Raw genomic sequence first — 27,769 nt, forward strand, 5'->3', positions numbered from 1 at the left:
TATTCAGTTCCAAAGAAGAGGTGTGCTGTGGAAAGGCCAGCAGACCCTCATGTCTTCCCCGTACATCCCCTGAGAAATGTGCTAGAAAAAAGTAAATATCTCAGTGGCAGACAGACAATTGGAATTTTCAAAGGCAGAAAGCACCAGCTTCTCCTGAAAACTGAGGCACATCATGATCTATTTTTCTTAGAGGATGTTACAGTCAAAGTATATGCACAAGTGTATAAATATCCATATAATATATGGATATACATGCAATACATAAATAGGTTTTAAACACTATCCTTCATTTTTTTTTTTTTGTGCTTTCTGTCCTACCCCTGTGGAAATGCCATTAAATCACACAGAAAATAATATAATGAAGCTTTTAAAATCTGTCCATTTAGCACTCCAGGAAATTCAGAAAGACTGAAAACACCATGTAATTTACAAACATTTCTTCAGCTAATGTCAGTATTTCTTTTCATGCATCTGCTTGATATAATATCTATTAAGCTTGGGAAACATGCAGGAAATATTTTTAATGTAGTTGACTGGCTGCCCACAGAGTACTACTACAGTTTTGTAATAAACATTAAGACACTGCTTGAATACTATTAAAGACATTTGCTGTCTGAAAAAGCCACACAGAATCACTGAACCATAACTTGGTTTGGGCTAGAAGAGACCTTTAAAGATCAGCCAGCCCAAACAGGGATGTCATTCACTAGATTGTTTTGCTCAAGGCCCATCCAAACTGGCCTTGAATATTTCCAATAATGGTAAGCCAATGACTTCTCTGGACAACGTGTTCCAGTGCCCTCACCAGTCTCATTCCAAAATATTTCTGCCTTATATCCAGCCTAAATTTACCCTCTTTCACTTTAAAATCATTGCATTTTGTCCTGTAACTACAAATGCTGCAAAAATATCTCTCTCCATCTTTCTCTGTTTCCCTGTAATATACTGAAAGGCTGGAGCCTGTTCTTTCCAAACTCCTCTGGTGTCCAGGATGAACAACACCAATTCTATCAGCCTGTCTCCACTGGAGAAGGTTTGCAGCCTTCTGATCATTTTGGTGGCTCTTCTATGGTCCTGCTCTAATATATCCATGAATTCCCTGTGCAAACTTCCTGAGAGTGCCCTTGATCCCACCTTCTAGAGCCTTAGTGAAGACACTGAACAGTGTTGGTCCCAGAGTGGGCTCTTTAGGAACACCATTCGATGCTGGCCCCCACTCAGACTTCAAGACATGAGCTGCCACTCTCAGGCTGTGACCATCCAGCCAGTTCCTCGTCCATCCATCCATCCATCCATCCATCCATCCATCCATCCATCCATCCATCATCCATCCATCCATCATCCATCCATCCATCCATCCATCCATCCATCCATCCATCTGTCAAATCCATGTCTCTCCAACACAGAGGCAATAATTCTGTGTCCTTTCTATGTTTTTTCAAGAATGGGTGTGATATTCCCTTTTCCCCAGCCACTGGGAACTTTGACTGCCATAACTTTGCAAACATGACAGGGAGTGTAGTGACAACAGGGTACTATGGACTTCATGTATACTCAAGTTCCCCAGGTGGACTCAAACCTGGTTGTGTCAGGATACTCTCTTCTCTGATGAGACATCCTTTTCCAAGAAAGAATGGTCTCAGTTAAACCACTGTGCTCCAATTGTTCCTTTTTAAGCATCTTAAAGGAAATAAATATATTTTTTTGATGCTATGCTTCCTCACATCCTCTCTGATAAAGATAAAAAGAGAGTATCCAAGGAAATTCCTGGATATGAATCAATGCATCTTTATTTTTTTATCATACATATCTTTATGTATTTCTTTGAACAATTTACTTGTAATGCTCTGAAGGTGGGTACAGTATAGATATGCCTAATGTATTTAGAGTTAACTGATTAATTTATCACATCCATATCAGCTTTTAAAGTTTAGGTACTCGGTACCTAAATATTATGATATTCATGATTTTACAATTGTTGTTTCAGAGATGCAGTCAGTCAAAAAATATGATTACACTTTAGGTGTATCCATCAACCTGTGTGTGGAATCATGGAACCATAAAATTATTTAGGTTGGAAAATACCCTTGGGATCAAGTCCAGCCATTAACCCAGCTCTGCCAGGGCCACCACTAATCCATGTCCCCAGGTGCCCCATCCACACATCTTTTAAATCCCTCCAGGAATAGTGACCCAACCACTTCCCTGGGCAGCCTGTTCCAATGCTTGACCACCCTTTCGGTGAAGACTCTTTTCCTGATGTTTAATCTAAATTTAATCTAGTCCTGAGTTTAATCTGAACCTCTCCAGTCACAGCTTGAGGTTATTTCCTCTTGTTTTATTACTTGCCACTTGGGAAAAGAGTATATAAATTGATTTAAACTCCCCAAAATTTAAACAGTATACATTGTTCACACAATCTTTTATAAAATATGAAATTTATAACAGTAATTTTCTGGATATCTTCCCAAACTTTAGAAGTGAATAAAACCTATGCATTTTTCTCCTTGATGTTGAAAGCAGTTCACAGTGAGAAATTCCACACAACAGACACCAGTCTGTCTAATGGCACATAATCTGTGTGTTTCCTTCCCATGACTCTTTATCCAACTAAACCAGCACTTTCTAGTCTGTCCTAAAAAAGTGATTTCACTCTTTTCCAGAAGCAACAAGCCAGTGCTTCTTCTGCCACCTGCACTGTGATCTGGAGCTGTGCAACATTCCCTGAGATCACACACCCCTTCTCCTAAGGCAGCTCCTCTTCCAGTAGCCACACTTGACAAACTTTGGCTAAACTTACCCAGGAGGTTGTGTCCCTGGGGAGGTGAAGGCATGAAAAATGCCATTGATAAGACGTGAGTCAGGGGTGCTTCACCCCAACGTGCGCACAACCCGGTGAGATCACCTGGCACCTTCCCGCACAGGTACATCACAAGCGTGTGCTGAACAGGTTTGATTAGATAAATCCATTGCACAATGATGATATTTGCTGGAGCTGAAAGAGGAGTGAAAGGTTGGATTGCAGATGGATTTAAAAACGGGACAAGCTGGGTTTCCGTCCGTGCTTCAAGGATGTGGCGAAACCTGGAGCATTTGAATGGTGCTCAAAATTACCTTCAGATGAGGCCACTAGCAGAAATGTTAGCAATGGGGTATCACATTTCTCACAGCCTCAGGATTTTGCTGAATATTTCCAGCTTGCCATTATTCCCTGATATTCCACCATACGGTTTGACGAATTATTTGAATTATCTTCAAAGCCCTTATAATTAGCTCAGTTTCTTTCGTCTCTGCAAATCTTGGCAAGTTATGTCTTGTAAATCAATCCCTTCATCTCCTCCAGCAAAGCATAAGGCAAAAACTGTGGAACATACAAAAATCAGGTGAGAACAAAGCACTCCCTTTTCAACACATGACATAGAAAGCTACTGTAGATACTAATTTTATTCAAGTATGCCCAAATGCTGTAGTCACTATAAATTTCATTCATCATAAACGCTAATGGCTGTTATTATCACTTGAATTAACCTTTATTTTTGCAACTCTAAACAAAATTGCAATGATCAGCGAGTTTTTTCCCCTAGACAATGTTTTTTCATTTCCCCCTCAAATTTTTTATCTCTCCTGAATTTGACCCATCAGTCTTGAATGGCAGGAAGGACCTTGCTATGGTCCATGACTCATTTCAGCTCTTCCCCAGCCACTCCCTGGGTGTGTTTTTTGTTTTGTTTTGTTTGTTTTTTAATAGGAACAGCTCTTGCAATCTGAAGCTGTACAGCTCTGTAAAATGATGTGGCATCACCTGCCTGCCAGGGGAAGGGATTACAGCTTCAAGAGGAAAATGTGACACTCTTTCACAAGGGTTCCACTCACAAGGGTTCCTGGTACAATTCTGACAGCCTAAAATGCTTTTAAAAGCATCCATCCAGATGCTCTGAGAAGTGCCACTCCTACAGACTGAAGATGCCTGGCTTGTGTGTTTGGTAATTATTTGTTATTGGAAAATGCTGCCCTTTGAAGGATGTTGTGTGCACAGGAGTCACTCAGGCTGAAGTTTCTGCAGAATCAGCTCAATTTGGTCATGATGAAGCAGCCATCAGCTACAGGATATCCCTCCACATTTCTGGGGAGGGTTTTTGTTTCCCCAGCCTTTGATTTCACAGGCAGACTTGCTGAGACACAGGTTGACTCTTTCTGGTGGCATTTTGGAGCCCAGCATATATGGGCAGGCTAATTTCTTATCTGGTACCCCAGAGCTTTTTCTTTGAAAAAAAACCCAAACAAATAACGACATGATGCAGTATTTTTCTGGTCCCCAGGGTCAGAATTTCTTATTTATTGTAGCTGACATTTGACTCGTGGTTGAAGAAGATGGTTCTTTAAGTCCACTGATGTTTCAAATGACTGCAGTGGTCCAAAATGGAACTAAAAAGTCTACACACACTTCTGGGGACTCACCTGCTTTCCTAAGAAGGAAAAATGTGAAGTGAATAAAGTATGTGAGAACAGGAAAGCAAAGAAGAAAGCCCAGCTCCAGAGTAGCTTGACATTTCAACATGAAATTAGAGACTTGCCTTTTCTTCACTGCATGTTCTCTGCTTCAGATCCACAGGAAAAGGTGTACTTAATCTAAAAATTGTCAAGGGAAATATTACATTATGGTAAGAAACTGAAAAAAAACCCCTCATTTGTGGTAGCCCAGAAGATCCAGATGGCAAAATGTAAGATACTAAGTTCTTACATTTGACTTCCTACCTGCAGCAAAATAAGTGTTCAGTGCAGTGATGGCTATGTGGTACAGAAAGCAGCTTTTGCTACATGAAAGGCAGTGAATGGCCAGCCTCTTGACCAAAAAACAAAAAGGAAACCCAACCCTTCTGGTCAAAATACTGTTTCAAGCCTAGAGATCAGGCACTTTTTTTACCACTACATAGCTATTAAACTTCAAAATCTTCTCAGCCAATTGAAAAGTGAAGAATGAGCCAGGAGGAAGATTTTCTTTCTAAACATCTCTGTAAATTGGAAAACTGTAAGTTTTATATTGCAAATAATAATGGTCATTAGTAAAAATCATCTAAGTTTTATGTTCAGAGGAATGCCTAATAAAAAATCAGCTTTGGTGGAAGCATGGCAAATGTGCTTCCCAATTTTTTGATGATGGCAAACAAAATTCTGCCCATACAAAATGGCCCAAGCACCAGCACTACTTGAACATCCTCTGGGGTCACCAGTCAGGTATGGGCACAAGTTTATCCACCATATCTATTAACAGAAATCACATCTCAGCCTTAAAGGATATTTGTTCAGCAACAACTCTGATGTCAACAACTCGCAGACCAGCCTGGGAGATGAAAAGATTTTTAATGGATTATTTGTGTATTATCCCAACAGCACCTTCAGCATCTTAGGGCAATCAAGATACCCCAATCTCAAATTTACATCTCCCTTGATACGTCAGTTGTATCTGGCTGGGTAATTTATTCTCCACCATAGGGCCTTGACTCAGGGAGAGACGTCAGCACATGTGTAATCTTGAGCAGGTTCATTGTCCCATTGATTTCAGCAGGTGATTCATAAACCTGGGGAGTTGCAGTCTGGCTCTGCTGGTGTTTGCCAGTGATCCCACGCAGTTCAAATCTCATTTTATCCCCCACCAGCTTGCTGTGAGCATTCTGTGCTTTTAAAACACTGAGCAGTGGAACCTTTGGGGACCATGCATTTACAGCTTGTGGGTCTTTGGGGAAGGAGGAGAATGCTAAACTGAAAGTCAGGCTGTTCACAAAGCACTTCAGTGGCTTTTTAATTGCTTTTGTGCCCCCTTCCTAATCCAGCCACTCTTTAACTGTAATTTTATTTTTGCTTTTGTATTTTGCGCTTGGATTTTGTTTGTTTTTTTAAGGTGAAGATAATAATTCATTGTTGCTCATTTTCTGTTTGAAAATACGGCTGGACTGTTGCCTTTTCAGGGTAAACTTCCTTTTGGAAATTCCCTAAGTCCATGTGTTGGCAGGATCCTTTTCTGCCCTCAATCTTCTTCCCACAGGCTCTGTCAGATGACCTAAGCACAGCCTGCTCACGCATCCAGGTAGGCATTTGGCACAAACTATTTCTGCTGGGATTAGCAGGCTCTTCCCAGCTGCTTCTTGCTGCCCGAGCAGAGCTGCAGCAGAAGGGACCAGGAGATGGCAGTACTGCATGAGCAATTGGACTAAAACCTGGCATTTTTCAGAATTAATTTCTGGGGAAACAGGTTTTCACTGGCATCGTCAGAGCTCATTGCAAATTCAGCCTGCCCTCAGCCTGCTTTGCAAATCTATATCCCCTCCACCAGATTAAGGAGAGAAATGGTTAATGGCTCAAAATCTTCTGCTATCAAAATACTGTTTTTTGTTTTAGCACAGTATGTACCAGCATGAAGGATGACATGATGTTTTGGGGCACCACAGAAGGCGTGTAAGCAGGAGATACGATTTCCCCTTGTCTTCTGTCTTGAGGGTGGAAGTGTTCTTTCAGAAGAAAAGCAGCCTAAAAATACTGAACTTCACTGCAGAGCAGCAGAGGAAAAAGTTCTTTGCAAATATTTTTAGAGAGCTGTTCTTCCTTGGCAAGTGAATGATCTTCAGTGTCAGCACGGAAGAGTTAATTACAGAGGGGAAAATAACGTGCTAATGTAGCTAAATTGTTCTCAGTCTCCTGAGGCTGAAGAACCTGGTAATTTCTGCATAATGGTCAGTCCTGCATGGCAAAATGGGTGTAAGGCTGACTCAGAAGGCAGCAGGAATGTCTGAGCAATAAATGCTGAGCTTTAAATATCTGAGGGATTGGATTTTTCCTCTGCCCCTTCACTTTGTAGTGGCACTAAGGAAAAATGCCTTTTTGTGAATGAAGTGGTTGTAGTGAGCTGTGGAACTTCAGTGTAGGAACACCTTGTCTTCCAAAACCTTGTGCCTCCAAACTGTTTCCTTCCTTCCTTCCTCTAGGTGAGGCAAAACAGCCTTCAACGTGGTCACTTTGAATTATGTTCCGTGTTGGTGTGGCACCTCCAGCCAGCTTCCCTGATTTCTGGTGCTCAACAGCCTTCTGTCTGCGAAAGCAGAGTGAGAAATCGCTCCTTCCTTCAGATGTGAAGAAACAGTTGTGCTCAGTAATGCACAAATGTGAAATGGAAGTAAATGAGGAATTATCCAAATGGGCAGGACCTACCACCTATGCTGAAAGGAAACCCTACCATTAAATCCTGGAGATTAATGCACTAAAATCCAATGTAATGTGACCTAGCAAACAGGACTGAAGCACACAGTGAAGGCGGTTTTCCTTTCCTCGGTAAGAAGAGGCAGGAGGAGGAAAAAAATAGCGTTTTTTTGTCTGCTTGATATTTGATAACAACTAACAGACACCTTTCCTCATCTTTTTTTCTCAGGAGGATGCAAAGCAACCATTCCACTGGCGATGTTTGCTCTGGAGATATTCCACCAGCGGAGGAACAGTCAGCACTAACGCACACACAGCAGCCTCCTGTCAGATACATCCCTTCATCCCCAGCGTGGTTAGAGGCTAATTGAGAGAAATACATTCCTACACAATGGCTAACGAGAACAGATTCATGCATGTGTGTGTTTGTTTAGAGAAATGCATGTACACTTTATTTTGTTGTTGTATTTCGCCTGGAGAAATATGCTGAAGTAACGAAACTTTTGCTGGGAACAGTAACACCAGCTGTTGAAGGACACAGAAATTTACACCCCATCACATAAATGCTTTGTTTACTGTAGTTTGAGAAATGCCATGAGGGGGAAATCAAGCAAGACTGAGGACAAGTTTTATCTTTGCAGGTTTCCTTCCACTTGCACTGGAAGTCTCCAGCATTTGAAGATTTGTTTGAGCCCACCTGGATGGCGTTTTTCTGTCTTGTACTGAAGATTTAATATTAGTTTTCTCTGCAAGGTCATTGGTACACAAAGAAAGAAAAAAATCCCAACATGCCTTTGAAATCCTTCCACCACCAGGGCTCTGCCCATTTTTCATCTGAGGGAATACAAACGACAAACTGATTTAAATCTGGCAGCAATAGCCACAGAAGTATGTTAGGACTGCAGCCCTCCTAGCACCACATGGAGGAGAGTGAGATCCAATAGCATTCCCTAACTTCCCATTTTCTGTTGATTGCCAAATCCTCTAGCTGGTGCCTTCTCCTCTTTTCTGGCAAAGATGAGTAGCTCCTGCTGTCTTTGCTTGTCCTGGTCACCATGTGTTGGTCCTGCACCTCAGGAGATGTGTCCTCCATCAAAGCCAAGGTCCATTTCCAAGTGCAATTAAATTGTGGCTCAGAAAACGACAATGCAAAATGTAAGGGAACAACATTACCTTGGAGGAAATTGTGTATTCAGCAGGTCCTCCTCACACAGCTTCCACAAAGCATAACTTCTCCAGGGCATCACGGCTGGACTTGGTAACAGGTGTGACTTCCTTCCTCTGTAGGACATTGCGTTTTTAGAAATGGTTGCCTTCGCCTCGTTTTGTGACCCTACATTTTCAAATATTGAATTCTTTAAACTGAAAACACATGGCTGTGTCTAATTACCATTCCTAATTCCTGCTGAGATAGCCTGAAGCTGATGTTTTAATGAGCTTCCTCATTGTGGAGAAAAGCAATCAGCAGGTAATGATAGGCTGGACATTATAATGTCCTTCTCTTGCTGTTGTCTAGGTCAGTTCCAAACTGATGTTATCATCACAAATAATCAAAAAAACCCTCAACAAACACCCCAAATAAAAGGAAATACTTGCATATCTGCATTGTTGGTTGACATCAAAAGATTCACGAACTCACACATGCCACTCATTCATCCACTATTTTCATTATGCAAAGAATGCAGTTAGTCAGTAGAGAAAAAGAACAATCTTCAAGCCATTTTAAAGACAAATATATTTGTGACTGGAAATTGCTATCTGCCAAATATTGCTTCATAATTTGCCATGGAAGTTCTCAATATTTTCTCTTCCTTTCTGCCAGTACCTATCCCCCAACCAAAATTCCTGCATGGGGCTATGCCTTGGCTTTCATCGGCCGTGTCAAAAGATGACACAACAGATGTATAAACCTTTGCAGTGCATTTAGCTTCTAGGAAAAGCTTTCAGGAAAACACACATGCCTGCTCCATGCATACTCAAAACTCAGCAGATGTATCGTGATGAGTTGCCTTGATTTGGCTCCAGAATTAAATTATAGCCATCAGCACACACCCTGCCAGGAAAAGGGAATGAGACTCTGTTAAGCCAAATCATCCTGCTTTAGCTGCAGTCATGATTTGGTGTCCTTTGCAGAAATATTTCCTTCTAAAAGCGTTCAGCTAACATTTGTTAATGTAAGTATTTTAAAATTACTTACAGTAGTTGTTTTATTGACTTTCAGGGCTTTCATCTCTCTCTTTGTAGGTTATTACAGCTGATTTGAAGCAAACTGATGAAAAACATTTCACTGCAAAGGCTGATTGATGAGCCCAAAGGATCTCACTGGAAATGTTTAGTCTTGAGCAGCCTCTACCAAATCCCAGAGCTGGCTCCAAAGTGACTGAACAGGGATTCCTGATGAGCCTCATTCCAGAGCAGGGAAACACAGTGGTTCATACATAGTCCAGGAGATCCTGACTCTTGCTTATTTAAAAAATTAAATTCTGAGTAATTTATTGGCAGCCCAATTGGTGCTTAAAACAAAGTTTTCTGTAAGGTGCAGGATGAAGGAACCCTCATTAGCTGGAAATGTTGATTTTTTTAAAATTTTTAAAAATTTTTTAAAAATTTTTAAAGTTTTTTTAAATTTTTTTTTTCTCTTCTTTTTTTTTTTTTTTTGTGAGTTCTATTACTCATCAATAGAGTTCAAATCAATTACTGGGAAAGAAAGTTTCCTGTTAGGATCCTCTTAAGTAGAAAAGGATCTAAAAGTCATCTCAAGATCATATTCTATTCTTTTGTTTTATTTTGTTTCTATTTTATTGTTTTATTTATGGAATACAGCTAGGTCAGTTTTGGAGAGGTGTCATGTTGCAGGAATATGTTCTTGTCCCAGTGTGGCAAACTCTTCTGAAAGGCACTGGTTTCATAAGATTCTCCATCTGGATTAAAATCTGAAAAAAATATTTAAAGGGTAATTTAATAATAAAACATGGCAATATTCATAAACTATGAATGGCAATAAAAAATACATTTTTCTGTTTTTGCTCCCTAGTTTTGCTGTCTCTGTATTGATGAAGACTTTCAAACCTTTGGTACACGTGTCCAAAAATACATATTTTCAGTTTGGGATTTACCCATTCATATAACCAGAGTATGACAGGGACAAATCAGCATGACTTCCCTGGGAGGAATTTCACTCCCTTTCAGTCCTTCAATGCCCTTCTGCAGCTGAAAGAAGGACTCAGCAGCATCATAATTATTCCAGCTCTCAGCACAGTTCAAGAGACTAATGAGGAAACTGAGTAGTGGAAAGATGAAACATAAGACAATGCCACAGTTCAAAAACTGTCTGAGAGGCAGAAAATAGGGCAAGAAGCTGTAATTGGTGTCAAATCACAGACAAAAGCAGTGTCTGTCTGTAAAACTGCAGTCTTTGTCTCATGGACCTGTAATAAAGCTTTTGTCAGTATCACATTTTGCAACAAAGCAAACCCCAGACAATATAGAAGATGGGAATTGTAGAGCTGCCCCAGCCATGCTGCCTCCTGTCAGGCACACCAGCCTCAGCAGAGCTTCCAGATGCTGGAGGATTTGGTGCCATCACATCACATAACAACTCTTGAAAAAAAACAAAACTAATTGTTTTCTCCATATCCGATGCCCAGCATTCTAGGCTGCTCAGACCTCAGAAAGGCCCTTGCCAGGGCATTTGGCCATACAGATTTAACAAAGGCATGACCAGACGTGGCTCCAAAATTCTTGGCAAGGCCCTGGCTTCAGCTGAACTCACGTTTATTTTAGTCATCCAGCATTTTATGTGTTTTCTGTTATGTCTTTCTGACCTTTCAGACTGGCTGGTTTTCAACGTATGTGGTGATTATTTTTCTTATGTGGAGTGCCTGGTTGTAGGCAGGTATTGGTGTAGTGTTGTGGCAGATTAAAAAAAGTCATTAAATGGCAGGTGACTTTTCTATGAGACAAATATATTCCCTGAAAAGGATATTTTTCAATAGGCTTTTCAAGAGTAATTATTACATATTAGTGAAGAAGGTTTTGCCTAACTTTCAATGGGAAAAGAGTGAGTCATAGGTAGGAGACCATTTCTGTATGGGCACCATCTGTTTTATTATTAAGCAAGACTACAGATTTGTTTGGGAGTTTTGTGATTTATTTTTGAATTTTTGCTTTCAGGTTGAAAGAGATAGCAGGAGAGGCAGGTACCTGTTTGAGGTGGAAATCAGGCTACTTCCACTTAACTAATTAGAAGCACAATGCTATCTGTTTGCTGCAGCTACAATGCATTTTTCAATGAATTGTCTAGCCAACATCCCAGCAGTGAGCAAACGACAGCAGTTTCATTTTGTGTGGCAATCGAAACCATTCGGTTTCAAAGAGCGATTGAAGTTTAATAAAGCGTTTCATTGCTAACCACCAAACGGTGTCAGATTTCCACTGGCAGGTTTAGGCAAAGAAACCTCCTGCTTTTTTTTTTTTTTCGGGACCAACTGAATCAGGGATGTGTCATCAAGAACCAGCCTTTTTTTTTTTTTTCACTTCAGCCTTTCAGTCACTCCACAAGTGGCTGGGAATGGCAGGCTGTGTGTGTTGGTGAAGTCAGTGTTTATTCAAATTCTGCATATCCTGGAAGCATCAGGCCAGGCTTCCCGGGGCACTGCCATAAACTGAACCTTTTTTTTTTGTGAGGGAATGTTGGAAATTAGTTGTGCATAACGCCAGAAAAGCCAAAGCTGTGGAAGGTGACAACACAAACAGGGCCAAATGCCATGTGGTGGAGTTGATCCACTGCCTGAGCTGATCCTAGGGGGAAGCACTGGCTGTGCCCCACTCACAGACAGACAGGATTTAGGATGGTTTCAGGCTGTGAAAGCAGGGCAAACGTGGAGCCTGATCCACACTTTAAACCCCATTTTTGCTGCACCATGTGTAACTGGTAGTGCAGCATGTGCCACAGCTCCTGTGTCTGAGCTCTTTGCAGCCCACAGATTTCTCTCATCAACTCACTTCAGCATTGCAAATCAGGCTTCCAGGGCTGGGAGGACAGGTCCTCAAACTTGGACTCACATTACACAGTGAGAGCTTTATTTTATTTAAGTTTATGTGCCCTGAGTCCTCAGCAAAGGAACAAAGCTGTGTTTGGTGTATGGAGCTGTTTACAAACAATTCGAACAAAGCTTGAGCAGCTGGGCTTGCAAAGCACAAAGGCTCCAGTTCTGTATTGATGAAAAATAAAAAAAAAAACCAAAGCCAACAAAATCACTCTTATCCCCACCAAAATAAGTCATTGCCAGAAGCTAATTCAGAGGCTGGGAAAGCTAAAGTCCACTTCAAAGTTAATTCTGGGGTTGCCCAGTGTGTAAATCTTATGAGACATACTGGAAAAAGTCAATATATGAGTCATTCACACTAATCCATCAGGACATTGTGGGAATCCACTCTTATAACCCTTTGGGCTAAATGACTTTCCAACGAAATTCCATTGAAAGGAAGTCACAGGGGACTGCTTTGGTTCTCTATGTTTTGCTTTTCTTTTATTTATTTCCTTCTTTCCTTCCTGCATTTTCTTCATTGCTTGTGCAATTTATTTTACCTTTCTTTCTTGCCGTCTTGCTTTTCTGCTTGTTCTTTCTCACTTTTATTCATTCTTCCTCTCTCCTCTTTTTTTGTTCTCTGTTCTTTCCTTCCTCCCTTCCTTGAGCCTCAGTGCAATATGAACAAAGGATGGAATCAAGGTTTGGATGTTGATCTGAGGGTCTGGTGTGACTTGGAAGGGGAGCTGATAAAATCAGTGCAGAAATGCACCGTGAAAGGCAGTGATGAACCAGGGAGATTTCAACATGCCTTTCACCAGGCAAAGGATGGCAGACTGGCAGTGAAGTGACAATTTCAGCATTATTCTCTTACCATATATGTTACCCAAGACAACTGACTGGGAGTTTGTTGTCACAAAATCAAGCTCTAAATGCAACTAATCATTTTCCAGGTCTCCTATCTCTACCACCAGCTCTATGACACTTTTATTTTCTACTCCTCCAGTCCTGAGTTTCTTCACCCCAAAGACACGCATTTTAAGGACATCAAAGCAATGAAATCTGCTAAAAGTGCACTATGGGGTGTCTTCAGCCTTTATGAGCACTGACAGAAAAATGTTGATGGAAACTGAGAGGAAAATTTAACTTTCAAATCTCATTTCTGGTCCCCAGACAGCGTGTTTACTTTCCACAGGAAACTTAGTGTTTTTTTCCTGAGAATTTAATACTTTTAGAAGAAAAGACAATTCCGATGACAGCTGAATAGGAGCCATTTTATGTTGCTTTCCCTCTACCAAAAAGCATGAAAGCAGTGTTTTCTGGATTTTGTGGCCTGGAATTTGATCTAGACTCCATTGAAAACGCAAATGTCAAGGAAACACAAATTCTTGTGGAGGTTTCACAAAATGGACACATTTCAGAACATGATTTTTCAAAAATCATTGGATTTTTGAGAAATCAAACAAGCAGGCAACAACAAAAAAATCCAACTCCCAAATATTTTTATTAAGATTTTTTCAACGACTTTGATATGCTATTGGGAATTTTCTTTCGCAAAATGAAACATGGAGCATCAGACATCTCAATTTCTCTGGTAATCCTTATCTCTGAGATGGTGAAAATCGCTGATACACCTATGGGCATGATATATCTAATATATCTAATATCTGATTTGCTGAGCAGTGAAGGCTGGCATCTCACTGGTTCTGCTTTACACTTTGAAACCCAACAGGATGAAAAGTCAATTGGTTTTCTCCTCCTGTAAACAAACAGCTCTTGCATCACCAGCTTTGTGTACTAATTTCCATTTGTGCTGCATATGGCTGGAGATTACTGCACATTAAGGCTAAATTAATTACTAACTGTAGTTAATTTGTTTGGGAGTTGAAGTCCTCCTTCCTGGCATTGGGAGCGACTCCCCCTTCAACTGGAATCTGTGCTGGAAGTCCCAGACCTCTTTTCACATCAGCTGCTGCACCAAGCCAGCAGTGCCTCTTCTCTGACTCTTTGTACCTCCTTGCATTCCCCTGCACCACAAAGACTCAAAATATCTTTAGGATGTGGCTGATTTCTACCAGAAGACTTGAATAATTCCACTGAGAGACATCAGGAGATTTAATTATTTTTCTCCCCCTCTGCAGAAATCAAGAACCTCCTTTGCCTTCCCGCTTCTTTCTCACCCAGCTGGCTAAGTTTTAGAGGAAGAATTTTCCAGAGGCGTTTCAGGGTAATCTATGATGATTTCTCACTTTTGGAACAGAGATTCTATGAGGGGTTTTCTCAGACAACCTCTCTCCAGCTGCCCAAAGGCTCTGGTTTGAAGGGAACCCCACTGCTTGTTTATGGTTGGTCTGCAAATACAAAGTCAGGTTTTGTGGGCACGTTTCAGTCCCTTCCAAACTCTCTGGCTCTTCAAAGACAGCAGGCACCATCCTGCCAGGTTTATTTGAGACTCACACTACCAGACTTGCACTATAAATATGGTTATGTAAGCATGCAAAGCATTGTTAATGTTCAGCTCACACCAGTGCTAACAAACTGCTGTCATTTAAATGTTTTGTCACTGCAGAAGGTAATAAGAGAGGAGAAAAAGGTCTTGGGCTGCTGAACAGCTTTTGAAGTTACTCAGTTCAAAAAAGTAATCTATGAAATTAACATATTTTCCATTTTTTCAAGTAGAAATTTTTAGAAATTAAATTAAGCGTACCAGTAGGTGACTGGTTTAAAAACATAGACTGAAAGAGGACCAGGATCCTCTGCAGAAATTAAATCACATGCAAGCTCAACTGCTGACCCATTTACAAAAGAAATTTGTCATCCTAGGCTGAGAATACTACTGCTTTCTGCAGTTGCAGAGCTTATTGTGGCAGTCTGGCGTAAGGCTATCTGAATTACATTTTATCTTAACCAAGCAATAAAAAAATAATAATAATTATATCAACTAATATTATCAGAGATTTTTGTCCCTTTTTATCATTGTTATGAAAGTTTCTTCACCACTAGAAGTCTTTTAATAATTTTCATTCATGTCTACTTGCTGGAAAGACAATGTGTCTAAAGCCTTTTTGATGTTCCAATAATTAAATGCACCCAAATTTAGGGGTATCTTTGCTGACATCAACTTTCTTTTCTAAGAGTTGTCTAACATTATTAGTATTAGGACAAAGTCATGATGTGAAAGTACACTTTCCACCCACTCAGGCCCATATTTGCAACACACAACCAATGCTACTTCTGCCAGATTTGATTTGTCTTCAAACTCTTGGGGCTGAAAGCTGGCTTGATTTCTGATAATCTGAAAAAGGTAGGCATGATGATACAAAAGGTTTCTATGCTGCTACCTCAAATGAGAGTTACAGACAATATCTGCTCAATTGCTTCTCACTTTATATGACAGGTAGTCAAGAACTCATTATTTGCATGGTGTTCTGTGGTCACTTAAAAAGGGGGTTCATAATTGGAGTTTATCTTTGCTATTACACCCTGCTTTGCGACAGAAGAATTAATAGCTCTTCATCTTCACCTGCTTACAAATGAACATGTGAGTTTATATGGTTAAGACAACAGTTTTGGGTTTTTTTTTTGTTTGTTTTTTTTTCTTTTATCAGCATTACCCAGATATTCCCAGCAGGATGGACACTGGTATCCAGAGAGAGAAATTTCAGGGAGGGACTGGAGAAACTCACAGAAGATGGAACATGGATGGTTTATAAATATGGTCCCTGAGATTTGAAATCCAACTTAGGCAGTTCCTAATCCACTGACCCTGATACACTGAAAGACCAGAGCATCCACAGGGTTTTGCAGTAGCTCTGATATTCTTTGTTCACACTGGTGGCCAGGGAAGGAGGCAGAGCTTCATTTAGGGAAATTCTCCTTTCCAACTATTCCCCTGTGTAATTATTCTTCTGAAGACACTTTTCCTTGGGACCTGGGTTTGCCCTTCTGATTCTGGAGATTTTAAATGTGTAGTATGGGCAGGAAAAACCCCTCCAATTACAGAATTTCTTATTCCTTCTGAAATTAAATGCCAGGAGTGAGATTCTTCCTTTTGAGTTATAGCCATTGAATCTATTTTGAGCTAGGAGTGTTACTACACAAGCTTTTGCAAGTGACTGAACAGAGTGCAGCACAGTGAGCCAGGTCCTGTCTGTTCCTACAGAAAGCACAAGGAAAACATTGACAGGATTGCATCACCTTAAATCAACATAAGACTGTGGCTAATTGTTTTGAGATATCAGTCCTGTGGTATCACACAGTAGAAGTGAAATGATTCCCATGAACACAGCACCTTGTACCTGCTGAAAGAGCTGGAGACATGACAGGTGACACACTGTCCTTTGCTGCACTAGGTGTGGAAATCACTATTTTGCCACTCAGAGGACAAACCAGAAATTGTGCAAGAGCAATTAACTAAATCCTGCCTTCAGAAGAATCTGTAGACACGCCTTGCTCTCTGCAATGAGATCAAAGGGCTCTAGAAATATGTTTGCCAGGGCCTCTCCAGAGCATTATCCCCAGATCACCCGGAATGTGAGTGACATGGCAGAGGTGTTGTCTTTGCTGGCATTTCCAAGCCCACATCTGGGAGGTCATGCAACTCACATTTGCGTCTTTAGAGAAATGAATTAAGCAGCATTAGAAAGCAACTGTGAGCAGCCTGCAGTTACTCAGTGGATTCAGGACTAAGCAGAACCACAACACTTTATGTTATCTGAACAACCCTGCCAGTCACTTCATTATTCTCTTTACTATCTCTCAAATTTAGTTTACATTTATTGACCTGCCTTTGTCTGTTTGTTTGTTTGTTTTTGATTACAAAAGCATTTACAAAATCCTTGCCTAGGCAGATATTCTTTGTGTCTCAAGACAAGGTTGCCTTTTCAAAAATTCCCAGATATTTGCCAAATAGACAAGTCTGTATTGTGTAGTTTTTATATTTGCTCCAACTGTAAAGCAATCAGCTTCTGATGTGCAGCAGTTACAAAACAAAACACAGAAAGCAACACCTCTAGTAGAAGAATGTGAATAAAATACTCCTAAGATTTTACAAGATTTCACTTAAATATGTTTTTTATTCCTCTGCAGATTCTATCAACATTACATGTTGAAAACACTAAACACATTATCAAAAGGCAATGAGGGTAGCAGTAGGTTTTTTTAATAATTCTAAGGAAAAACAATTGTAATTGTCATTTTAGGCACTAGGTGTCTGTAATCAACCTTTTATCATACCCTGGACAGTGATGATTGTGTTGTGTTGTACCCCTTGGTTACATTTAGCAGAGAGCTCATGGAGGCCTAGCTGAGTAGGCAAAAAAAAACCCCATTGCCACAAATTCAGGGTTTAATTTTGGGGGTCAACTGTACAACAGTAAAGTTAAAGTAAAGTAAAGTAAAGTAAAGTAAAGTAAAGTAAAGTAAAGTAAAGTAAAGTTAAGGTTAAGGTAAAGTTAAAGTCAAGTCAAGTCAAGTCAAGTCAAGTCAAGTCAAATAAAATAAAATAAAATAAAATAAAATAAAATAAAATAAAATAAAATAAAATAAAATAAAATAAAATAAAATAAAATAAAATAAAATAAAATAAAATAAAATAAAATAAAATAAAATAAAATAAAATAAAAAACCAAATGTTGTCAGCACTGGATAAGTCTGACTGAGAGTCCTTTAAACTCAGTTACAGATTCCACTTGTTTACAGCACCAGCCACAACTCTCTCTAAATACCTCAGGCAACCCAGGGCTCTCAATTCACAATGCATGGGTTAGAATTTCTCCCTCCTATCAGGCACACACAGTTCTGTTTTCCCTTTGGCTGGCACAAATTTAAGTGTTTACAGAAAATGCCCTTTCTGCTGAAGAAAAAAAAAAAGAAAAAGTAAAAAAAAGGAGAACTTTTTTATGAAACAAAAATGAAACCGTCTCTACACCCCCAGGCTCATTTCCAAAGCACGTCACGTTCATCTGTTCAATTCTCACTTCCTTTCCAACAAGGAGTGGTTAATAGCACTTTTTTCTTATGTTTTATTTTCTTAATTTTCCTTTCACTTGTCCACAGATGCATCCAGACTGTTCCAGTCCTAGTCTTTTTCCTCTTCCACAGGTGTGGAATAGTCTCACATTGTAAGCTGCTGGTTCCCCTTCCTAATGGGAATCGGTGGTGCAACTGTTAGAAATGCCAGTGGACAAAAAAAAAATTGACTGATAAAATTATCTAAATTCTCTATCATTTTCTCTTGCTTTGGCAAAACCTTAAATAGAAAATGCTATCAGGTTTTCTCTTCTATCTGTGATTGTCTCTAGGAGGGAGATCTTTACCTTCTTAAAATATTCTTGCACAAATGCCAGCAAACCAGAGATTTATCTACAATCAATCTGCAACTTCCCATTTAGTACAAAGTGGCTTACTTGCCCGTGACATTCAAAGAACTAATTATTTCAGGAGTTAAGCATAGGTGTTAACCTAGATAATTGCCTTATTGAAGTGTAAATTGACCAAAGTCACTTCACAATAGTCACGATTACGGAAGCAGATCATTACATTAACATTAGAAAGGGAAAGTGACGCTGACAGAAATCGTGTGCCCTAAAAAATTAAATAAATAGAGTGACTTCTGATTGTGTGCTGATAAGAAGTGGGACTCAGGATTCTGTAGGACAGACTCCTAAAAAGAACAGGGCATGTAAAGCTACCAAATCCCTGCAAATTTTGACAGAACAAGCGCTTCTAAATACTCCCTATGATTTCAGCACATCTTTTTATAATTTTATAACAAAATCTTGCACTCTTCTAAATGAAAACCTTCATGCCTGCTAATGTCTCATTCAGTGAAGCTTTTACCACGAGGAATTAAAATTTTCATGAATTGCACTCACCGAGAGTATCCTAAAAGGGGAAGGATTTTTGTTGTTATTTTTAGACGTGCAAGATATGGAACTAAGGGCAACAGTATAACGATGTGAAACATAGCTTGCAAGAGTCTCTGTTAACTGAGCTTTGAGTAAAATTAGGAAGACAACTGTGATCAAACAGTTATTCTGCCACTCATCTTTCCCATTCATATTCCTGCCTTCATGATATTCCATCCTTTGATGTGTGTGCAAACGTTTTCCAGAAGATTAAGCAAGATTTGGCCTAAAATCAATGCAATTTAAGAGGGGTAGCAAACTGAATTAAGGTAAACCAACATGAGAAGGCTTTGATGAAGTTTAAATATGAAATAAATAGCTTGAACATTGATTAACCCCTCTTGTTTTAGAGATAAATAATAAATAAATAAGAATAATAAAAAAAAAAGACAACTAAAACCAAACAAAAAACCCATAACCGAACCAAACTAAAACATAGACTGCCCATGAAAAACAATGCAAATACAATGGAAAATATAAAGAACCATCCCCGAGACCAGAGCTAATTTGGGTAATGAGATCAAATTTCAGAGCTTTTATGCACAGAAGATACTGACCTTAGCACTACCTATAGGTGCTACTTGCCCTGTATTTATTTTCATCTCCACCTTAATTAGTCCAGATCACTAGCAGAAGGTATAATTTGTTCTTTGATTTAGAAAAAATAATAATAAAAAAACCAAAAACAAACAAACAAAAAAAAAACCCTAACAAAATTGTTAAAGGATCAGGCATTTTTGTGAGCAAATAAAGCTTCCTCATTTCTTTTCTCTAATTTTCCTCAAAATGCATTGGGTTTTTTCAATTCTTCCAAAGTCAGGAAACCCACACACCTGCTTACAGTGCAGCAAAGGAAATGGATGTGTTAGTGAACAGCAAATGGGATGCCTCCAAGTGTGCCAGACAACTGCAATATATCCATTAATATATATATTTGATAATTGGGGACAAAGGCAGGGAAGTTGCTCAAAAGTGAGTAATTTGCCTTAGGTTTTCTGCTGCCACTAAGAGCAGAACTTCCAAGCATTCCCATGAGCAACACGGGCTTTGCAAGGGCTCAGGACAACAATTACAGCTCTGACAGCTTCCTGTCAGGTTTTTAATTCGAATGGGATTGTAATTTTTTTTTCATGTGTATTTCTTCCAAAGACAAATAACATTTTTTACCAAAGAAGCAAAGGAGAGAAACTGCAAAAATATGCCTCACAAAAATAAAAAAACCCTAATCTTAGGTTATTTCTTAAAAGAAACTGTCCAAAGCAGCTTAAAAAAAAAATTGTTGTATTTAGCAATTCCAAGTGCTAAGGAATGTGCAGCAGAAGGTAGGGTAGCATGGAAATAAAGTCTGAATTTGGTTCTATAGCTTAGTCCCTAAGTACCCAAGGAATTTCTGCCTGAAATATCTGCAACCTTGGTCAATGTTCAAGTGTTTAATGGATTTCATGATATTTCATCTGCCTTACTGAACTTCCTCAGGAAAGGGCTACCTTTCTTTTATTTTTTCTGTAATATGTTTATATTTAGCTAAGGCTAAAATGTGAAACATAAAGTTCCTTGGAGATCTTTCCACCTTTGGAAGAGTAATCTGCATTCCAGAACATCTCCAGTAATAATACCAGGTTACACTGCTAAAAGTCTTAATTTATCTGAATATCAAGTACATAAACCATCAATCTTCATTTGGACAGGGAAAAGTTGTGCCTGTCTTTAGTTCCATAATCAAAGAATTGCCAAAATACCAGCTCACCTAAGATTTAATACTGTTCTTGTAAAATGTAGAAAGACAAAGATTTTTTTTTTTTTCCTTTCCAGCTGCATGGAAATGCATGAATGTGTCTTCCACCATACTCACAGCATCAAAGAGTTTCATCCTTATGTTCTCATCTCAAATATAAAAATTTTCCGTTGAACTTTATCCTGTGTTTTAGAAAGTGGTCTGTCCTTGAGGTGGAAATTCCAGGTGATGCAGATTACAGCTGGTTGAAAAAAAAATCCCTTAGAAGAAATCTTAAATGAAATATCTGAGTCCCTTTTTCTTCATCTGAGATTGAGAACTGAAAGTCTCAAGCTATTGCATAAGAGTTTCAACCAATCTTAAATACAAGAGCATGGGGATTGGGTGTTAAGTACCTAATCTTTAACTGATAACATTTTTTGCAAAAGAAGGATAATATTAAACATACCTTTAAAAAAATTCAAATGTGGGGAAAGGAATGAACATTTTCTAAATATCTTTCCACAAAGTTATCAATCACTGCAAAAAGGAAAACTTCCACTAAAGAAAACCTTGTTATCTGTTGGAAAAAAAAAAAACCTAAAAAAACCCCCTCTGACAGATTGTTTTAGTAGTTAATTATTCTCATTTATGATTTATGTTTAAATTTAATTTTTTTATCACCAACTGCCAGACAATCATTCTCTTTGCTTCAGAGTCAGTGAACCTCTTCTATTAGGCTCTGTAGGTGCTGTTTCAGATTGTAATCAAGTCATATTTAAGTTTCTTTTGTTTTAGCAACCACCATTCTAAATCCAGTCTTTTACCAGACAAAAAAAAAAAAAGAAAAAAAAGAAAAAAAATTAAAAATGTCAATTCTTCTCTTCAAAGGAGATTAAATGTGGTTTTGAGAATTGTAGTCAAGGAATCAGTGAACAATTTGCTGAGGTTCTTTTGGCACCATTTCCCTAATATCTGTTTATAATTATCTTCAGTTTTAAAGCAAGCACTTCTCTGTGTAGAGAATATAATAATGTAATTCTTAATCTGCACTTAAAATATCTGTTTACTCAGTCGCCAGAGTGACGGTACCACACTTAGAAGATGAACTAAACCTTTCATTATCTTTAATAAAACAAGAATCTGTTTAAAGAAGACTTATTGTGGTGTCTCACTGCGCTTTGGAAGGAAAAAAAAGAAAAAAAGATAATTTCTTAAAGTAAGTTTGACAGGAAAAACATGTTCAGCAAAGAAGTGTCTCTTATTTAAAGAGCTCAAATTCTGAACAGACTGCTACTAGTATTTGCAGATTTAATTTTCTGACGTTTCTCATTCTTCTATAAATATCAAAGGTGTCTCCTTTAAATACTATTTCAAACTGGTTATAAGAAAAACTTTGTCTCTTGTAACTCATGAGTTAGGGAAAAAAAACACTTAATCAAACTGCTTCTGTTCTGCTTTTCTTTTTAACTCCTGTTTCATGCTGGGATTACAGGAGAGATAAAAAGCAGAATTCCTTCCTGCAGCATCATTTCTATGCTTTATAGAAATATAGAATTATACTTGCATAGAACTGAGATAGCAAAAAATTTTCGCTTGGTTTGTGTGTGCAGCTTTGCCTTGCTTGTTAAATTGTCTTTTATCCTTTTTTCTCGATTTTTCTCTTCTGATTTGCTTCTCCTTCCATCCCACTGTGGGTGGATGGAGTTGGGAGTAAGAGGAGGGCTGGTGAGTTGTTGGTTACTCATGTAGCTGATGAGAGAGCTCATGGAGACTGCTTTGCCATCCTCTGACTCTGCAATTGGCCTTGCCATGCTCTGTGAGCCCACACAAGAAGTGAAATCCATTAATAACTCAGATTAAACAGCCCAACCTCTCTCCCTGTGGGATGCTGAGACCTGGCCATGCCAAATTCCTGCCACTCACCCTCACCTGGGCAGTCAGAGCAAACAGCCCTGAGCAGGTTTGTCTCCTGCACCATGCCTTTTGCACAAAGCTGGTCAGAACTTCAGCACCAAACAAGTGTGGACTGGTTTGATTTGTAGCAGGGTAATCACTGATCTAATTTATTTAGAATCAGAATGTGGAGGATGCTGCAGTGAACAAGAGAGTTTGGTCTGAAACAATGAACAAGGAAGCATGTGAAACATTTTCTGAAATGTTTCAGAAAAACTGAAGCACATGTGAGAGAAATAGTTCAGTGCAGGGTGTTAAAATGTCCAATGGCAGTGCTAGAAGAACAGCAGTGCACACCACATACATTGCTTGTTTAAGACATTTACTGCTCTCTCATTTTACCTCACTGTCTTGTTGAAAATCAGTTTGCCCCTTGGGAGAGCTTGCCAAGGGTAAAATGCTCCAAGTGCTGAGAGCATGGCCTCTCACTGTGACAGCACCCAGAGAAGCACTAAGAATCAAAATCCCATTTCTTCCTCTTGTGCAAAGTCTGTTACATAACTTTCCCCCTCACCCCTTCTCTGGCTGCTGAAAGTGATGATGTCCCACAAACCTACTATTGCTTCGCTGAATTTGCATCTTCCTGGGTTTGGCTATTTTTTTTTAATATTTTTAATATTTTGGGCGGCTTTTTTCAGGTTGTTTTTTTTTGGTTTTTTTTTGTTTTTTTGTGTGTGTGTGTGTGTTTTTTTTGTTTTTGGTTTTTGTTTTGGTTTTTTTTTTTTTTTCCTGTCTCATTTGATTTATAGATTTGTAACACTATTAGAAGCCTCGCAGCCTTTTTACTGGAGGGCTCTGAACACATCTCTGGTTCTCATCCCTCAGTTCTCATAAAGGACTGTTCATGATAAGGCTGCAATGCCTTCTACCTCTGATAGTCTCACCAGTTCTGGAAATGCCCCTGTCCTTTTGCAAGAGATGATTTAGTATGGGTAATACATCAGATTCTGTCCTTTCTTAATTTATGTTTAAAAAAAATTCTTGCTCAATTGCTGAGTGCTGTATGCTTCTATATTCCTCTGTAATTTTTTTCCTGTGACCTAAACCATTCTGATACCATTCCAACTACCTGTTCCCTGGAAGAATTAATGTGTAAAACAGTACATCATCATTTACTCAATGGAAACTCCTAACAGGGAAGGAAATAGTTAATGCCTTCTGAATTCATGGAAAAAACCAAAAATTACATAGGGATTTTTTGGCCATAGGGAAATTATGGCCAAGAGGCTGGAAGTAGATCGAAGTTTTGCAGGTTTTGAAGTCACTTTAGGTTTTTTCTCTTTTCTCTAGCTTTACGATTTGGTTCTAATTTCTTTTTTGTTGTTGTTGATTTTTTTATACTTATTATTTATAATTTTTATTAAATATACACTAATTTACACATTACACTTACCTATTCATCTTTCTGAATCAAGTTTAAAACCCGTTCCTTCTTTCTTGAATATGCCCTCCCTCCCTTCAGTTTTGCAATCCCAAGTCGTTTGTGTTTGATATGTGAAAAATGCTTTATACCTGATTTTATACATGTACAATAAAACACAAATGATACCAACATATGTTACACCTGGGATCCAGAGCTGGCCTCTCCCTGCCCTGCTGGGAGCCGGGCGGCTGCTGCCCCGCTCCTGCTGCTTTGTTACGACTATTCTAACATCTTCCTTTGAAAGTTATTAGTTCATGTTTAATTAAGTTAATAAATTTTCTATAAGTTATGCGGGGATTGTACTGGAATGTTGTCATGAGGGGTTTTAGCCAGTAGAGGCAGGTATGGAGAGAAGAGTTTGGGAACTTTATGGAAATTAAATACTAAGGAGGACATAATGGACTGATTGGAGGAGAATCCCAGAAATGAAAAGGACTTGACTTATTGAGAAATGATTGGTGTACAACGCTCTGTGATATGGATCAATAAGAGAGCCTGGATTTATCAAATCAAATCAAATCAAATGAAGAATCCCAAATTAACTGATCCAACTGATACCAAACTTATAAAAAGGGATAGGGACTAAGAGTCAGGGTCTTCGATGGAGCCAAACTCCTGAGGAACACCCAGCCATGTCAAATTTGTAAAGGCTGTTGATTTAAGTTATCTGACTTGTCGAGTGGGCCGTGGGCTTATCTTGGGACCTCATCTCAAACTAGTGACATTTTTGTTTAATAACCGAGAATACACTTTCCAAAAAGTGTCAATCTCTGTTTATAAGAGCTTCTCACGGTTTTGGTTACACTGTAGCCGAGCAGCCCCCGCCTGCCGATCCCTCCTGCCGGCCAGCTCTGCTCTGTCCCCAACTCCCGCAGGTGCACCGCCATCCGCTGCCCCGGGGTTTGTGAAGCAAAGCTTCTCTGCCATCCCTTCCCCTCAGGGCCGAGCCGCCATTACAGTGTGCCGCACAGGCCGGGGCCAAGGGGGCCTGCACCCACCCGGAGCTCCTCCTGGAGCCCAGCGGGCTCCAGCTCAGCGGGGGCCGGCAGCGGGGCATGGCTTAGGCTCGGCAAGGTGTGAGCAGCCGTGGTCCGACCCTGCCTCAGCCGGGGTCCCGCAGCTTCCCGTCCCCACCCGGTCACTGCCGGGGCCGGCCCTGCCCCGCTAGGCCGAGCCTGTGCGATTCAGCCCTTCTGGGACACAGGGCCAGAAAGATTTCAGCCCTGAAGCAGCAGGCTTGGAGTTCAAGCCTTGGGAAGCACTTGCCAAAGGCTTGATGGCAATTCATACGTTCATCAAGTCACCCCACTGAAAGTTATGTTTCTAGAATCTTCCCGGATCTCTCCCCCAATTGGTTGCAATTTGTTGCAGTATTTTGCATCCTTCTAACCCCAGTCTGTGTCTGGACCCACGCCCTCAGACTGCGCCCTCACACCTCCCCTAGATATTGTTGTGTCTGCCCCTAGTCCTGGTCTTTGCACTTTGCTCCTGCGCTGCGCAGGCTTTATGGGCCTCATCCCTACTTGATTTTCCTATTCCAGTTGGTTTTGGGGACTCCAGCGAACCCGCTCCTTTAATTTCCTCCTTGGTTGCCCAGGTGTCAGGGGACCCTGAAGCTTTAAGGATTGTTGCGGCCACTGTCAGCACGACTGCAAGGGCCGCAGTGCAGCGGGACCCGGCCTGACCGGCAGCCGGGTACCTCCTCAAAGGTGGAAGCAGGACAGAGATTTCCCAGGCTTGCCTGTCTACAAAACGTCAATCTCACAGAGGTGGATCCAGCTTTTTAAATGCTTTAATAGGTAGTCACTTCCCACAGCTAGCCAGCTCTGGGATTTTGCTTGGCACAGAGGCAGCTCTCGCTTAGCAGCTCCTCTCAGTAAAATCATTTCCATGGGGGGCTACTTCCCTCCTCACCAAATAGCAGCACAAACTGTTCTTCCTGTCCTCCTATCTTTGCCAGAGAGCGCCTTTCAAAGGGATAACAATTGGGAGGGAGGGAGTTTACATTTTCCATTGCAAAGAAGCCTCCTGCCTCCCTTAGCAGGCCCCTGTCTTTCAAACAGACACACACGGGATCCTTTGGCACCTTCACTTGGCCACAGCCGCTCCTGATCATTTGAAGGAGCAGCTCAGAAGAAGGGGCAGTGAGCCCCCAAGGCCTGGGCTGCTCCAGGCCACTCCTGGTGCCTTGGGCTGTTGAAGGGTTGCTGGGGTGGCCTTTGTGACACAGGCACGGGTTGCCGGGGTGGCCTTTGTGACACAGGCACGGGGTGCCGGGGTGGCCTTTGTGACACAGGCACGGGGTGCTGGGGTGGCCTTTGTGACACAGGCACGGGTTGCCGAGGTGGCCTTTGTGACACAGGCACGGGGTGCTGGGGTGGCCTTTGTGACACAGGCACGGGGTACCAGGGTGGCCTTTGTGACACAGGCACGGGGTGCCGGGGTGGCCTTTGTGACATAGGCACGATGCATCAGGGCCCTCGGTGATGCGAGACCTTGTGATGCCTAAAGTCCATTGTGACATGGCAGAGCCCCAACCCCGGCTGGGGGTATATAAAGGGTTTGTGGGGCTCGGGTCAGTCCCGGGAGAGCGGCTGTGTCCAGGTACCTGTGTGCGCCAGAGGACTGCAGACATGGAAGAGGAGAAGGCAAAGCCCAACTCCCAGCCCCCAGGCCCTGGCCCGGCTCACAGAGAGCCCAGACCTTGAGGGAGCAGCAGGAGGAGGCTGAGGGGGCAAGCAGAGGGAGGAGAGGAGCCTTAGATGCAGACTCTCTCTTTGTGGAGTCCTGCGCTGAGGAAGAGCCAGAGCTCTGCCAAGGAGAAATGAACAAGTTCCAGCAAGGGACTCCAGGGGAAACCTGCACCGAGCAACAGCTGTCCCCAGGAGAAGCCCAGAGCTGCCAGGAGCTCTCTGACTGGGATGAAGGCCTTGAGCAAGAGCTGGACCAAGTATGGGGGAGCTACTGGCATTGCCGGGACTGGGATGAAGGCAGGGACCAAAAGCCCTCCCCAGTTGTCTCCGAGTGGGACGAGTGCAGGGAGCAGGAGCCGTGGCAGGCGGACAGCGATCACAGTCAGGAATTCTCAGACTGGGAACAATCTCCTGAGCAGCGGCTGTCCCCAGGAGAAGGCACAAGCCACCGGGCACTCTCGGACTGGGATGCTTGCCGCAAGCAAGAGCTGTCCCAGGAAGCGGCCAGGAGGGACAAAGAAACCTCAGCCAGGCAGGAGTGCATTGGCCAGGAGGTGACTGGAGGCAAAGCAAAGAGAAAATCCTCCAGGTCCAGCTGGGATGACAACAATGACCGAGAGCTGGCGCAGGACAGTGGGGAATGCAGCGACATCCTGAGCAGCCAGCTCAAGGCCTGGCAGCGGGAGGATGATGACTGGGATGAGGTGAGTGTCCTGGAGCCACACGAGGAAGGAGAAGAGGCCAGGCAGCAGAGACTGGCGGATTTAGCCCGAGAGGGAATCCTGCTGCCTGTCCCTCGAGAAGCTTGGGTGGAGTGCCAGGAGCCCGAGCTGTGCCCGCAAGAGCGGCTCTGT

At 41.1% G+C, this 27,769-nt stretch overlaps 1 protein-coding gene and 2 long non-coding RNA genes across 3 annotated transcripts in view; 2 read left to right on the forward strand and 1 right to left on the reverse strand.

Annotated features, from left to right (window-relative positions):
* Positions 1-1,768: 1,768 nt before the first annotated feature.
* Positions 1,769-25,399, reverse strand: LOC147647995 (uncharacterized). Its single transcript, XR_015280232.1, has 5 exons — positions 25,180-25,399; positions 9,389-10,124; positions 8,365-8,472; positions 4,575-4,629; positions 1,769-3,361 (listed from the first exon to the last, which is right to left on the reverse strand). It is a non-coding gene; the product is annotated as an uncharacterized LOC147647995 (long non-coding RNA).
* On the forward strand, positions 7,238-7,600 carry LOC111941872 (uncharacterized). Its single transcript, XR_002870318.2, has 2 exons — positions 7,238-7,323; positions 7,421-7,600. It is a non-coding gene; the product is annotated as an uncharacterized LOC111941872 (long non-coding RNA).
* LOC111941861 (uncharacterized) overlaps positions 25,105-27,769 on the forward strand; it is a 35,759-nt gene continuing 33,094 nt past the window's right edge. Inside the window, exon 1 of the mRNA XM_023945075.2 lies at positions 25,105-27,619. Within this exon, the coding sequence (XP_023800843.2) occupies positions 27,047-27,619 (573 nt within the window). The 5' untranslated portion in view covers positions 25,105-27,046. The remainder of the gene's footprint in view (positions 27,620-27,769) is intronic.

The sequence above is a fragment of the Cyanistes caeruleus genome, chromosome Z (assembly GCF_971803275.1).
Source record: "Cyanistes caeruleus chromosome Z, bCyaCae1.hap1.1, whole genome shotgun sequence".
Lineage (NCBI taxonomy): Eukaryota > Metazoa > Chordata > Aves > Passeriformes > Paridae > Cyanistes > Cyanistes caeruleus.